Source organism: Equus przewalskii, chromosome 5, assembly GCF_037783145.1.
Source record: "Equus przewalskii isolate Varuska chromosome 5, EquPr2, whole genome shotgun sequence".
NCBI classification, from domain to species: domain Eukaryota; kingdom Metazoa; phylum Chordata; class Mammalia; order Perissodactyla; family Equidae; genus Equus; species Equus przewalskii.
The window spans coordinates 7792454-7805105 of record NC_091835.1 but is presented as its reverse complement, the minus strand read 5'-3'; the positions used below and the strand labels follow the sequence as shown (position 1 = coordinate 7805105).

Here is a 12652-nt window from a genome sequence, read left to right as displayed (position 1 = left end):
GAAAGAGACAGGGACCGAGAGAGTCCACAGCGAGCTGATCTGGAGTCAGTGGGAGTGGAGGGAACTAAGATAAGTGACAAGTGAAGATGTCTCCTGGAAGTGGCTGAAGGCCCCCTTGGCTCTGGGTGGAAGCTGACACAGAGCAGCCAGAAGACACACATCCGCAGATGTCAGAGCTTACGGAGTGTCCTCAGAGTGTCCACATTCCCCCCACCCGCAGGCTTCAGTAATTAGTTTTTAACATTTTAAGATCATATTTTCCAGTGAAAATTTGTAACGGGAACCACATCACATGTTTCAAAAAGAAGGCATCTTAAAAAGTAGTAATGGAAAGTCCTCTCCCCACCTGTCCCCCATCTGCCGGCTCCCACCTCCGGCCCTTCCACCGCCAGGGAGCCGTTCGCACAGCGTGTTTTTACGGTGGCCAAGCATGCCAGGCTGCCAGCCGTGTCTGTCAGACAGAATGTTGCTTAAACTGGCTGGGCCACACGGAGCTCGCACAGCTGACTGCACGGAAGCGAAAATAAGCAAGGCTGCATTCAAGGCAGATTGAAGTTTGTTGGAACTTGCTAGAACCTTGCCTCGGTTCTTGCCTTGGAGGAAATTCTTCTATTCAAACCATGACGTGGTGCTTGTTACAGACTGAATACTTGTGTCCCCTCAAAATTCATATTTTTGTTTTTTGAAAAATAAAATACTGCAATGGAGATCATTTCTTGTGATTACATTTTAGTAGAATTAGAAAAAAGGAACAAAAATGGAAGGATAAATCAGAAGTCCTTGCCAGACACCAAATTTGCTGGAACCATCAAATTCATCTGCTGAAGCCCTAACCCTCAATGTGAGGGTATCTGGAGGTGGGGCATGTGGGAGGCAGTTGGGCTCAGAGGAGGTCATGAGGGGGAGGCCCCCATATGGGGCTGGTGTCCTTGTAACAAGAGGAAGGGCCCAGAGCTCTCTCTGCTATGTGAGGGCAGAGCAAGAAGACGGACGTCTGCACGCCGGGAGGTGGGCCCTCACCAAGATCCCAGCCATGCTGGCACCCCCCCAGACTTCCAGCCTCCAGAGCAGTGAGAAATAAATACCTGCCGTCCAAGCCACCCAGTCTACCATATTTTGTGATGGCAGCCTGGGCTGATGAAGAACAAAAAGTGAGCTGTGAGAGAACAGTGAAAAGATTTTCAGTTCTCTGAAATTTAATTTTGATTGCTTGTAACTGCTTCGCTGTATTTTAATCGCGCCGTATTTGGAAGTGTGGGTTCCCACCGTGAGGCTGAGAGCCGCTGGTCTGGAGGAAAGGCCTGTGGAGGAAGGGCAGTGACCACAGCGACAGGGCTATTAAGCACTTGAAGCCTGTGACAAGCAACAAGCCTGTGATTGACGTGCGACCACAGGGGTGATGAACTTTGCTTGTCTCAAACTGTGCGCGGGAACTTTGTCTCAAACTGCGCGCACGCTCTGGCCATTGCTAACCTCTCATCTGGGAAGACCTGAAGGGGAGAACGAAGGTATGTGAAAGGGTTTGCAAACCTTAAAGGGTGGGGCGAGGCTCTAGATGTCGCTGCCTAACCCGACTTCTGGGGGTAGAGCCCGCTTCACCGGGGTTATTTCCCTGTCCGCCGGCCCGCCCTTGTTTGCTTTGATTTGAAGGTAATGCTGCCCTCTCCTGGACTGATCTTGCAAATACAGCCCCTGGCCACCAGGTGTAGATTTTTTGTCGTCCTTGCTTGATCTCAGGTGTTGTCAGTACCGCTATCATGCATCGCAAGTCATTTCTTACAGCGCTGGCGGCATCAATTTTCCCTCCAGTGCACTTTCCCAGAGGCCGGAGATCAACAGAAGCCAAGTCACTTGTGGGTCTCCCAGTCTGTAGAGATAGAATCCATCTTCCTTTCCTTTGCTTTTCTTTCTTCAACAACTTTTTTTTTCCTTTTGCTTTTTGGTGAGGAAGATTGGCTCTGAGCTAACATCTGTTGCCAATCTTCCTCTCTTTTTTTTCTCCCCAAAGCCTCAATACATGGTCGTATATCCTAGTTGTAGGTCATTCTAGTTCTTCTATGCGGGACACTGCCAAAGCATGTCTTGATGAGCGGTGAGTATCCGTGCCCAGGACGTGAACCGGCGAACCCCGAGCAGCAGAAGTGGAGCATGCAAACTTAACTACGCAACCAGGCAGGCCCCTTCTTCGAGGACTTTTTACGGCACCCTCCTTGCCATGCTGTCTCCCAGGCACTTGAGAAACAGTGATTAAAATGATAAAGATCTCTGCCCTGTGAAGCTTATATTTCTAGAGAGGAGAGAGAGAAAAAACCCTAGTGTACAGTATGTTAGGAAGTACGAGTGCGGTGGGAAGAGGAAGATGTTTAAAATACAGCATCAAAAGGGACAGCAAGAACGCTAGGGCGGGTGCTAGTGTGAATAGGTGGATGGGGGGCCTCGGTGAGAAGGTGGCATTTGAGAAAACGCTCCGAGGAGGTGAGGGAGGCACCTGTGGGAATATTTATGGGAGAGCACTCCAAGAAGAGCAAACCGCAGAGGCAGGGTCCTGAGCCTGGAGGCCCGTATGGCTGGAGAGGAGCTCTAAGGGGCACGGTAGGAGGATACAGTCAGAGGATGCCGTGGGCTGAATTGTGCCCCTCCCTTGTGTGTTGAAGTCCTAACCCCCAGTACATCAGAATGGGGCCTTATTTGGAGGAAGTCAAATACCATATGATTTCACTCCTAAGTGGAGGATAAAAACAACAACAACAACAAACACAGACATAGAGACTAATTGTCAGTTACCAGCGGGGAAGGGGGGAGGGCAAAAGGACACACCACACATGTGTACGGGGACGGATGGTAATTAGTCTTTGGGTGGTGTACAAGATATTTTATTAAAGAGAAAAGGAAAAAACAAGAATGGGACCGTATTTGGAAAGAGGGTCGTTGCAGATGTAATCGGTTAAGATGGGGTCATTAGAGGGAGCCTTAATGCAATAAGACTAGTGTCCTTATCACAGGGGAAGCTTGGCCACGGACACAGGCACACAAGGAGGACGCTACGTGAAGATGAAGGCGGGGACTGAGGTGACACTCCTACAACAGAGGGACACCAAAGATGGCCAGCAAACCCCAGAAGCCAGGGGAGAGGCGTGGAACAGATGCTCCCTCGCAGCCCTCACAAGGAACCAACTCAGCTGACACCCCGATCTTGGCCTTCTAGCCTCCAGAACCGCGAGACAGTAAATCTGTGTTGTTGAAGCCATCAAGTTTGTGGTGTTTTGTCGTGGGGCTCTAGAGGACCAGCACAGAAGGATAATGAGGTGGGCCGGGGTGGGGCTGGAGGAGCGGTGGAGAAGGCCTTGAAAGCTATGTTAAGGATTCTAGCTTTTTCTGAATTCACTTTTTTTTGGGATTAAGTGGGATATATGCCCCCAGTGCGAGCATTATTCAATATTAGAAAACCATTAATATAATTCACAGGCTAAAATATCGAAGAAAAAAAGTCATATGCCTTCTATCTTCATATATCTTCATAGGCCTTTGTCAAAATTCAATAACTATTCATGATTTAAAAAATAAAATTCAGGGCCGGCCCCGTGGCCGAGTAGTTAAGTTCTCACGCTCCGCTTTGGCGGCCCAGGGTTTTGCCGGTTCGGATCCTGGGTGCAGACATGGCACGGCTCATCAGGCCACGCTGAGGCGGCGTCCCACATGCCACAACTAGAAGGACCCACAACTAAAAATACACAACCATGTACCAGGGGGCTTTGGGGAGAAAAAGGAAAAATAAAATCTTAAAAAAAACCCCAAAACTCAATAAAATAAAATAGGTAACAACTTTAAAGACAAGTATTAACTAAACTCCCAATTTTATTTGGATTTCACCATTATCTCCATTTCTTGTTTCCATGTCTTATTTCACCATTACCAGTTTTCCCATGATCTCCTCTTCCTGTACCCGGATCCAGCCCGGGGGACTGCAGTCATTCAGTGGATAGGTCTCCCCAGTCTCCTGAGGCCTGGGAGGGTTTTGCTCAGCCTCCCCTTGTTTTTCACGGCCTTGGTGGTGTGGAGGCGTGCTGGCGGGGTCCTGTAGAGCGCCCCCGTCTGGGCTTGTCGGGTGTTTTCTCATGGTAGATGGGTGGAGGGCCTATGACAGAGGTGGGTGCCCTTCTCATCACGTGTACGGGGGGCGCATGAAACCCACACAGCATCCCTGGTGGTGTCAGCCTTCCTCACTTGGTTAAGGCGGTGTTTGCCAGATTTCTCCACCACGAAGTTACTTAGAACGCACTTAAAAAAATTAAAGCAGCGAAATTCATTCTTTGGGACATGGAGCGTAGTGCTCTGACTGAGAAGGTAAAAGGATCAGTCTGGCTGGCACGATGCGCATGGACCGCAGAGAGGAGGGGCAGACGCAGGGAAGTCTGGGGGTCGCTACAGGCACCTGGGTGAGAAGGGACGGTGGCGGGGCCGGGGCAGCAGCAGGGCAGGCGAGGAGCAGTAGGACTCGGAGTTTATTCCAGCAGAGTCCGCAGAATTTTCTGGTAGATTGAACGTTGGGTGTAAGGGATAAAGAGCTGTCGACAACGAGTCCACGAATTTTGGCTTGAGCTGTTGGAAGGAAGAAGTCGCCACCAACAGAGCTAAGATAAAAGTTCCAACCTGCCGTTTACCTTCCCTCCACTCCTTCAACATTTCATCCATCTAACAGATATTTATTTGGTGTCAGGGCTGGCTGCGTAATTTTCAGGACCCGGCGCAAAATGAAAACGGAGGGCCTCTGTTGAAAAAGCAGGGGAAAAGCTTGTTTCTTTTTCTTCCTTGGTCTTTCTCTTAAGGGGACCAGTGTTTTTTATTTGTTGTTTAATGTTGTGCTCCCTGAGGCATGAGATGCTCTTGGGATGGGGGAGTGGAGGGCTGAGCCCCCTGTCCCGGGGAGGCAACAAGAGGGGGGACTGCACATGAGCTGAACTCCAAGCTCCATTGTTCTGTCAGACTTCATTCGTGAGACACAAAGTCCAACACAAAATTATTAACAGTTTCAAGGAGGTGACTGCCGGGCATGACACCCGAGTGCAGGGCTCTCCTGAGCGCCAGGCCCCGTGCGACTGCACCCGTCACACGCCTGCTCCCTGTTAGGTGTCTACTGGTGTGTGTCACACACTTTTCAGGCCCTGCGGATGCAAAATAGAATCCTTTACAGAGGGGCAAGGAGAAAAGGAAGGGGTGCTGTCTGAATCACTATTCTGTGTCACAGTCCAGCGGGAAAGACGCCTGAAGACGAACGTCATACAGTCTGAAAACTCCGACAGCAGGGGACTGGGTTGGGGCACGGGAGCTGGACAGGCAGATCTGAGTGAGGAGAGGGAAAATGACCATTGGAGAGTTACTTATTAATTTTTAATGAAAATGGCTAAATACCTGTTTTTTTTTCTGATTGCAAAAGTAATGCTCATTTTAGAAGTTGGGCAACGTCAAAAGATAGAAGCAAAAATGCAAATATCAGTAAGCCCAGCACCACGAGATAACCACTGCTGACATTTTCATCCTCTCTCCCCGGTGTCTTCCCCGTGCACCTGCGTACACACCTTTATATCAAAGGTTCTCATACGGAACATTCAGCTTGTGAGCCTTTGTTTCTGCTCGGTATTCTAGTATAGATACATTCCCACAGCACTAATTGTGGCTACAGATTACTGTGTTTAATAGAAGCACAGTGTTCCATTTTATAAATCTACTATAATTTGGATAATAGTTTTTAGAAGGACATTATAAACGGCCCTGGGATGAACTTTGCCCTCCCTCCCTCTCTCTCCTCGCATGAAGTGGGATCACGGGGTCAGAGAGTCTGCGGTGTTTAGTGTGTGTGGTACGTATTCCCCCAACAGGACCCTGGGGGGCGTGTATAAAGACAGCTAAAAGTGATGGAACATTTATTATCTGCCAGATACTGTGTTAAGCACTTGACATGTGTTAACTCATTGATTCTCATCCCAATCCTATGAGCTAGGTCCTCCTTTTATACCCATTTTACAGATGAGAAAACTGAGGCACAGAGTGACTATCTACGCTTCCTAAGGGCACACACTGGCCGTGGGCAGAGCCGGGATTTGCCCTGAGGTGGTTTGGTCCTAGAGCCCGCGACCTTATCCCATTTCATCACCACACGGCTCGTGAGGTAAACATTATTATTCCCATTTTTATGGATGAAGATCTTTCAATTCACCTTGAGGAACTTGCCCAATGTCATAAATGAATAAAGGAGGGCCAGTATTTGAATCCTGGTCTGTCTGACTGCAAAGCAGGGATCTCTGGGTCCCTCATGAGGATTTCTGAATTCATCTGGGAGAGCGTCCTCAGATGGGTTCCCATGTCGCTTTTCAAGGTTCCTGTCTGGCCTCCACCAGAGCTTGGTGAGCAGGGCTGGGAGGTCCACACCAGCCCTCCTGGGTCACCCGTCTGTCAAGTCCTGCCACATCCTGACCACTGCAGCCTGGACCCTGTGACGCGCTGACATCCCTCCCTTCTCCTCTCAGCCTAGGTCACTTTTGGTTTCCAGAACTCCCTCAGTTGGGCAGAGGTGGGTTGTGGGGAACAGGTCATCTCAATAGAGATAATGCACTGGCTCGCATAACTGAGGGTGCCGAGAGATGTCCTCTGGGCACCTGCCTCCAGGACTCCGGTGCCGTTTCTCTGCCACCATCCACACGCCAGTTTCTGTCCTTGGACGGGTTTGCCGTTTATGGTGGCAAATGGCTTCCAGCAGCAAGACGACTATGCACTTGCTTTCCTGCAGTCATCAAACAACCTGAACCTGGCTCGGAGAGGGTCATCTTAGGTCACATACTCACCCCCAGACCTGTCACTGTGCCGATGGGCATGGGGACCGGGGAGAGGTGTGAGCTCTCTCCTCCATCTCTCTGGTCTCTGCTTTGGTCCCCAGTGGGTCTTCTGCAGGGATGTGAGGGGATGCTGATGCTGGCATCAAAGCTGCCACTGGGACACAGCAGACATACTTACAGCCATGCCGTGCCGTTCACACGCTCTTGCTTAGAAGCTGCCATTTAAAAACACAGTGGCAAGGAGAGGCCTCTGGGTTTGCCAGCGGACTGGCATTCAGGCTGCACGTGTCACAACAATCTCTGGTGCTGGGTGTTCTGCACGGAATGGGGAGATGCTTTCCCATTAGGAACGTCATGGATCTGTTGACGAGGGAGCCGTTGTAAGTGGGAGGTGTGGTATGAAAGACATGTGGGGCGGGTGAACTCGCTGGCACATTTTCAAGTGGGTGAAATTTTATTCCAAGCTCATCTCTAGGTGCCTTTTCCCCCTCCTTCTGTGAAATGCTCTTTCCTACCACGAGGGGAAAGAGTCTTTCCAACTCTTGTCATCCAGATTATCTTCCCACTGGAGACCTACGCTGCTGCGGTTGCCACCCCCACCGGCACCCGGAGGGCTGCTCCCCTTTACTCCTCCAGCTTGAGGCTGGACCAGACCCTTCTCCAAACCTCAGTCATTCGTTGAAATAGACTGGAATGCTGAGCCACCTTGACTGAGGGCTTAGGAAAAGCAGAAGGGAGTTACACACAAAGAGGAGCTCCAAACGAGGGATCAGATGGGGCTGCCCCAGCCCTGTGCTTTTGCAGTGGGTCCCCTGCAAGGACTTTCCTGTCCAGCCACTGCTGCCCCCTTGTGGCAGACACGCACTTCCCCATCGCCTCCCTTTGCGCTGGTGCACACGCAGGCGTTTTGCAGCCCAGGCCCCAGACAGTCTGTTTTCTCCTGTGGCTCCAGTCACTATTTTACGCCCCAGGAGCCTCCGGGTCCCTGGGTGATTCACAGAGGGAATGTCCACGCCCTTCGGCGACTACCCCGTCTGCAAGTCCTTTCGAGTCTCGGCATCCGATCACAGCAGTCCAACAAGCAAAGCATGGGCAACCTGAGGGCAAGTGTCTCCTCAGACATCCTGCTCCCAGTTATCCATGATCTGAGAGCCCAGGGGGAGAGCATGACAGCTTAAAAAATATGCTCGCGGTGGCAGAACTGTAAGCGCCAGAGGGGTGATAAATCTGGCCTTTGTGTTACTAGGGGTGGATTTTATACCTGAACAGATTTGCATTGACTTTAAACAATACAGGAGGATTGGGAAAGAACGTCGGCAGACACAGCAGGCTGGCGGCCGGGCGGGTGGGGGGTGGGGGAGCCTTCAGGGGCACCTTGTGTGCGACCGTGTGGCTGTGGCTGGAAGTGGCCGACGCTGAATGGTGGTGCTGAGCCAGGCTCTGTGAATCAGAGGAGATCCGTCTGACGTCACCCAGTCCACACCGTCGGTTGAGCGCGTCCTCTGTTCCCCGGCAGATGAGCCCACCATGAATCGGAGGGTCCCTGCTCTCTACAGCTCAGGGTCCAGCGGGGAGGGCCCATGTGAACACATCATTACAGTGCAGGGTTCACGTTCTAGCGGAGAAGGGAGTGAAATACTGGAGGAGTAATCCGGGGGACACACACCCGCTGCTGGGAGCAGCTGAGGCAGGTTTGCGGAGAAGCCATCCGTCACTCCTGGGCGAGGAGCAGAATGACATTAAGCCAACTCCTCCTGTCACTGATGGTGTAGCTCTCATGGTCTCCGTGTTGTCCAGCCCACTCCAGGAGTGGCCCACGCCCCAGCCTCAGGGCATTCTAATCAGCTAACCCTTGGCAATGGTTGTGCGAAGGAGCGGCTGGCAGCGGAGGGGGTTAGTTTCCCTGCAAATCACCAACACCTCCACCAGCGCCTGGGCCATCCCGAGGAAGCCTAGGATATGACCGAAATTGTGCACCTGCTGTGCAAACCCAGCTGAAGTGCGCTCCTCCGCCCGCTGCCCGCCACCCTGCACCCAAGTGCCTCCTGAGCGGAGGACTACCACTGGAAAAAGTCACATCATTTTCCCTTTGTTCACGTCAGGCAAGTGGGAAGCTTTCAAAGGTGGTCTTCTAGGGAATTTAAGGGATAAACGTGGAAATATATGCAGGAAAAGGAAGAGAATAAAAATGTTCATTCACAGAGTGGAGAGTTCAGATATCGGATGCTTGGCTCCGTCTTCGTGCCTGGTGCCCCTGTGTGGACGTATGGACCCCAGGGGTCTCTGATGTCTAGGGGTCCCTCAACTTAGTCTCTGCTTTAGACCTAGGGGCAGGGCTCGAAGAGGATGTGTGCTGTGACGTGGCTTCCTTATTTCCCTTTATTTGTCAAGTTCTCTCTAACCACTGTCACTGGTCTCTGTGCTCTGGGCTCTTACGGTTGGACCTGCCAGGCCGGTGCCTCAGGTAGGAAGCCACTCCTGGTCGCCAGGACTTTCTTTGGGGTACGGAGGCTAGGTTTTAGAAAATGCATCCATTTCTCTGGGACCTGAAGATTTCTGCTTGGGTGGCTTCCTGCCTCCTCCCTGGTGACCATGTATTCAATTCTGACCTCCTCCATGGCCATAGTTGGTGACAAGGAGACTTCTTACCTCCTCTTGTCACATTTCTCCCTTTCTGCGGGGAAGACGGCCACATTTGCCCAATGCTTTGCCCTAAGACTTTGCCTTCTGTGAAAATGCCAATCCTGCAGGCAGAGGACGTAATAAAATGTGTGGATCTGTAGGGACTTCTCGAAGCTCAGGCTCGGAAGCAGCTCAGGGGTCATCTACTCTGCTTGCCTCCTTTCACAGACGAGAAAACTGAACTGCATGGAGGCGAAAGGACCACCCACGGTGACCCAGCTTGTTAACGATAGAATCAGGACAGAAGGAGCACTAGACACCAGGGACCCTTATTTCCAGTCTTGCTAAGTTTCCTGGCGTTTTCAGACTGTCCTCTGGAGAGCCCTGGGGTGTTGGGGCCACCTCCTCCTGGCTGTGTGGGTGGAGAGATTGGCACACGCTCTCCCCACCCTCCGTAGGTGACATTTTTATCTGTTTTACATATTGGGCTTCTGGTAAGATTTTGCTTCAACAGAGTGTTTCACAGTGAAAAAAATATTTGAAAACTGCTGAATGATTCTGTGGATGTTTAGGAGGTGATTTCAGGGGCCAAGATGGGGACTTCCCTTAAATGCTTAGTCTTCCTTTAGACAGAGGACCGAAACATTTATTACTCCGTTAGAGAGAAGCCTTCAAATGCACTTTAATACAGTTTGTTGCTACCATTTCCTTCCCTCAGTAGATTTTAAGAAGTTAAACAGGAATCAGGAAGAACATAGACGGGGAAATAACATACAAACAGACATCGGGGAACAAGTTGGCCTCCTTCCGTTATGCTTAACGCTGACCCTTTCCTGAGTGTGCAAGACCAAGCTGGTCCTCCCGTCTGGATGCACAGACGTGGCTGAGGATGGAGGCAGCTGAAACGAGTATGGAGGAAGAATTGTAGGTAGAGCTGAGGCTGTTGTAGGAATGCCAAGGGCAAAGGTTTTCCCCCTGTAGTCCATCGTATCCCGGACTCAGGCCGGCTTTGGGGTTAGGGAGGTTGATGACACTGTGAAGCCGGCCTCTAAAGCAGTGCGAGACAGCGGCCAAGGAAGGAATCTTCAGCTGCCAAACCAACAGAGAAGGAAAAGATGTCCCAGTAACTGTTCTCACATCCCCAGTGAGCGTGATTTGAACCTGAGTTACTAAATCACATTTCTTTCTTTCTAGTCCTTCAACTAGATCAAACCATGACTATCATCCTGCAAGATGTGTGGAATGATACCGATCTGTGGTTATGGTTTGGGGATGAGTATGGTAATTTCACCGACATACTACCCACAGGAACATCTTACAGTCCCTGTAGTATGGACCCTGAGACACTCAACAAGTATGCTGTGGTTGTCATCTATGCCCTGGTCTTCCTGCTGAGCCTGCTGGGAAACTCCCTGGTGATGCTGGTCATCTTATACAGCCGGATTGGCCGCTCTGTCACTGATGTCTACCTGCTGAACCTGGCCATGGCCGACCTGCTCTTTGCCTTGACCTTGCCTATCTGGGCCGCCTCCAAGGCAAAGGGCTGGACCTTTGGCACAGTCCTGTGCAAGCTGGTCTCGCTCCTGAAGGAAGTCAACTTCTACAGCGGTATCCTACTGCTGGCCTCCATCAGCGTGGACCGCTACCTGGCCATCGTCCACGCCACACGCACACTGACCCAGAAGCGGCACTGGGTCAAGTTCATATGCTTGGGCATCTGGATCCTGTCCTTCATCTTGGCCCTGCCTGTCTTCCTCTTCCGAAAGGCCATCACCTCTCCCTCTTCTGTCCTAGTCTGCTACGAGGACATGGGCGCCAACACAACAAAATGGCGGATGGTGATGCGGGTCCTGCCCCAGACCTTCGGCTTCCTCGTGCCACTGCTGGTCATGCTGTTCTGCTACGGTCTCACCCTGCGCACGCTGTTTCAGGCCCACATGGGGCAGAAGCACCGGGCCATGCGGGTCATCTTTGCTGTCGTGCTCGTCTTCCTGCTCTGCTGGCTGCCCTACAACCTGGTCCTGGTCTCAGACACCCTCATGAGGCTCCAGGTCATCCAGGAGACCTGTGTGCGTCGCAATGACATTAACCGGGCCCTGGACGCCACCGAGATTCTGGGCTTCTTCCACAGCTGCCTCAATCCCCTCATCTACGCCTTCATTGGCCAGAAGTTTCGCCACGGACTGCTCAGGATCATGGCCATCCACGGCCTGGTCAGCAAGGAGTTCTTGGCCAAGGACAGCAGGCCTTCCTTTGTGGGCTCTTCTTCAGGGAACACTTCTATCACGCTCTAGGGCGCCCCGCCCCTGTGGCAGCCCCTCAGGGCTCCTCCCTTCCCCTCAGCATCCCATTCCAAGCCTCACGGCCCCTGGCTGCTCACAGTCTCCGGGTCAAGGAGCCGCCATCTTGGCTACAGGAAGTTCCGAGGCCACGTGCTTCCCGGGTGCCCGCTGTGTGGCTTAGAAAGCCTGCCCTGGTGCCCCAGCCCTGCCAGAATTGCTGTGTCTGCTGCCAGAGCTCTGTCCGCCCGTCTGCTGAGCCCACAGCACTCTGTCTTCCGGGACATTTGAAAGACGTTCTTTCAAGTGACTACAAAACCTTCCTGCCACTGGGAGCCATCAGTGGTGACACCATCAGTGCCTCCCCAGCTCTCCCTTTGCCGCCTGCTTGCCTGGTCCAGCTCCCTTGAGAGAGGCCGAGAATGACAGATGCTCACTTTCCAAGACCCCGTTAAGCTAGGAGTGGCCGTATCACCCCGTTCTGACTAACAGTGTGCTGGTCAACTCCACTTCTGGGGAAAATGTCGTGATCTGCAGCGTTTGCCAAGTTCCCTGGTATAAATGCTGCCACCATGGCCATTTGAAGGGTGGTGGTGTTTAGTAATCAGCTCACAAAATTCTAGAGAATGTAATAATCTGCTTTCCTAAGCAGATACAAACCGGCTTCAGTGCACCATTGCTTAAGAAGAAGTCTGCTGGGGCTGGGGGACTCCTGAGAAATATTCCTGATTAAAAAGAGAGAGAGACACACACATATATTCCTGGTCCCTGCCTTTGAATATTGTTATAGGATGTGATATGTGGAGCTGAGGCAGCCACTTTGTGACAATGAGGCTGATAGAGCCAAAGGATGAAAAGAACTTGAGAATAAAGAGCCCAGAAATAAACCTAAGCATAAATTGTTAAATGATTTTCAACAAA

General features: G+C 51.6%; 1 protein-coding gene across 4 annotated transcripts in view; it reads left to right on the top strand.

Moving 5' to 3' along the window:
* Window positions 1–12652, top strand: part of LOC103564146 (C-X-C chemokine receptor type 2-like) — a 38858-nt gene extending 26206 nt beyond the window's left edge. For 2 of the 4 annotated variants that reach the window (XM_070619892.1, XM_070619893.1), the window contains one exon: window positions 10647–12652. In XM_070619892.1, coding sequence (XP_070475993.1) covers window positions 10667–11746 — 1080 coding nt within the window. In that variant the 5' untranslated portion in view covers window positions 10647–10666 and the 3' untranslated portion in view covers window positions 11747–12652. Of the gene's footprint in view, window positions 1–9211; window positions 9295–9680; window positions 9907–10646 lie in introns of those variants that run through there. The other 2 variants (XM_008539721.2, XM_008539720.2) reach the window with 2 other exon arrangements.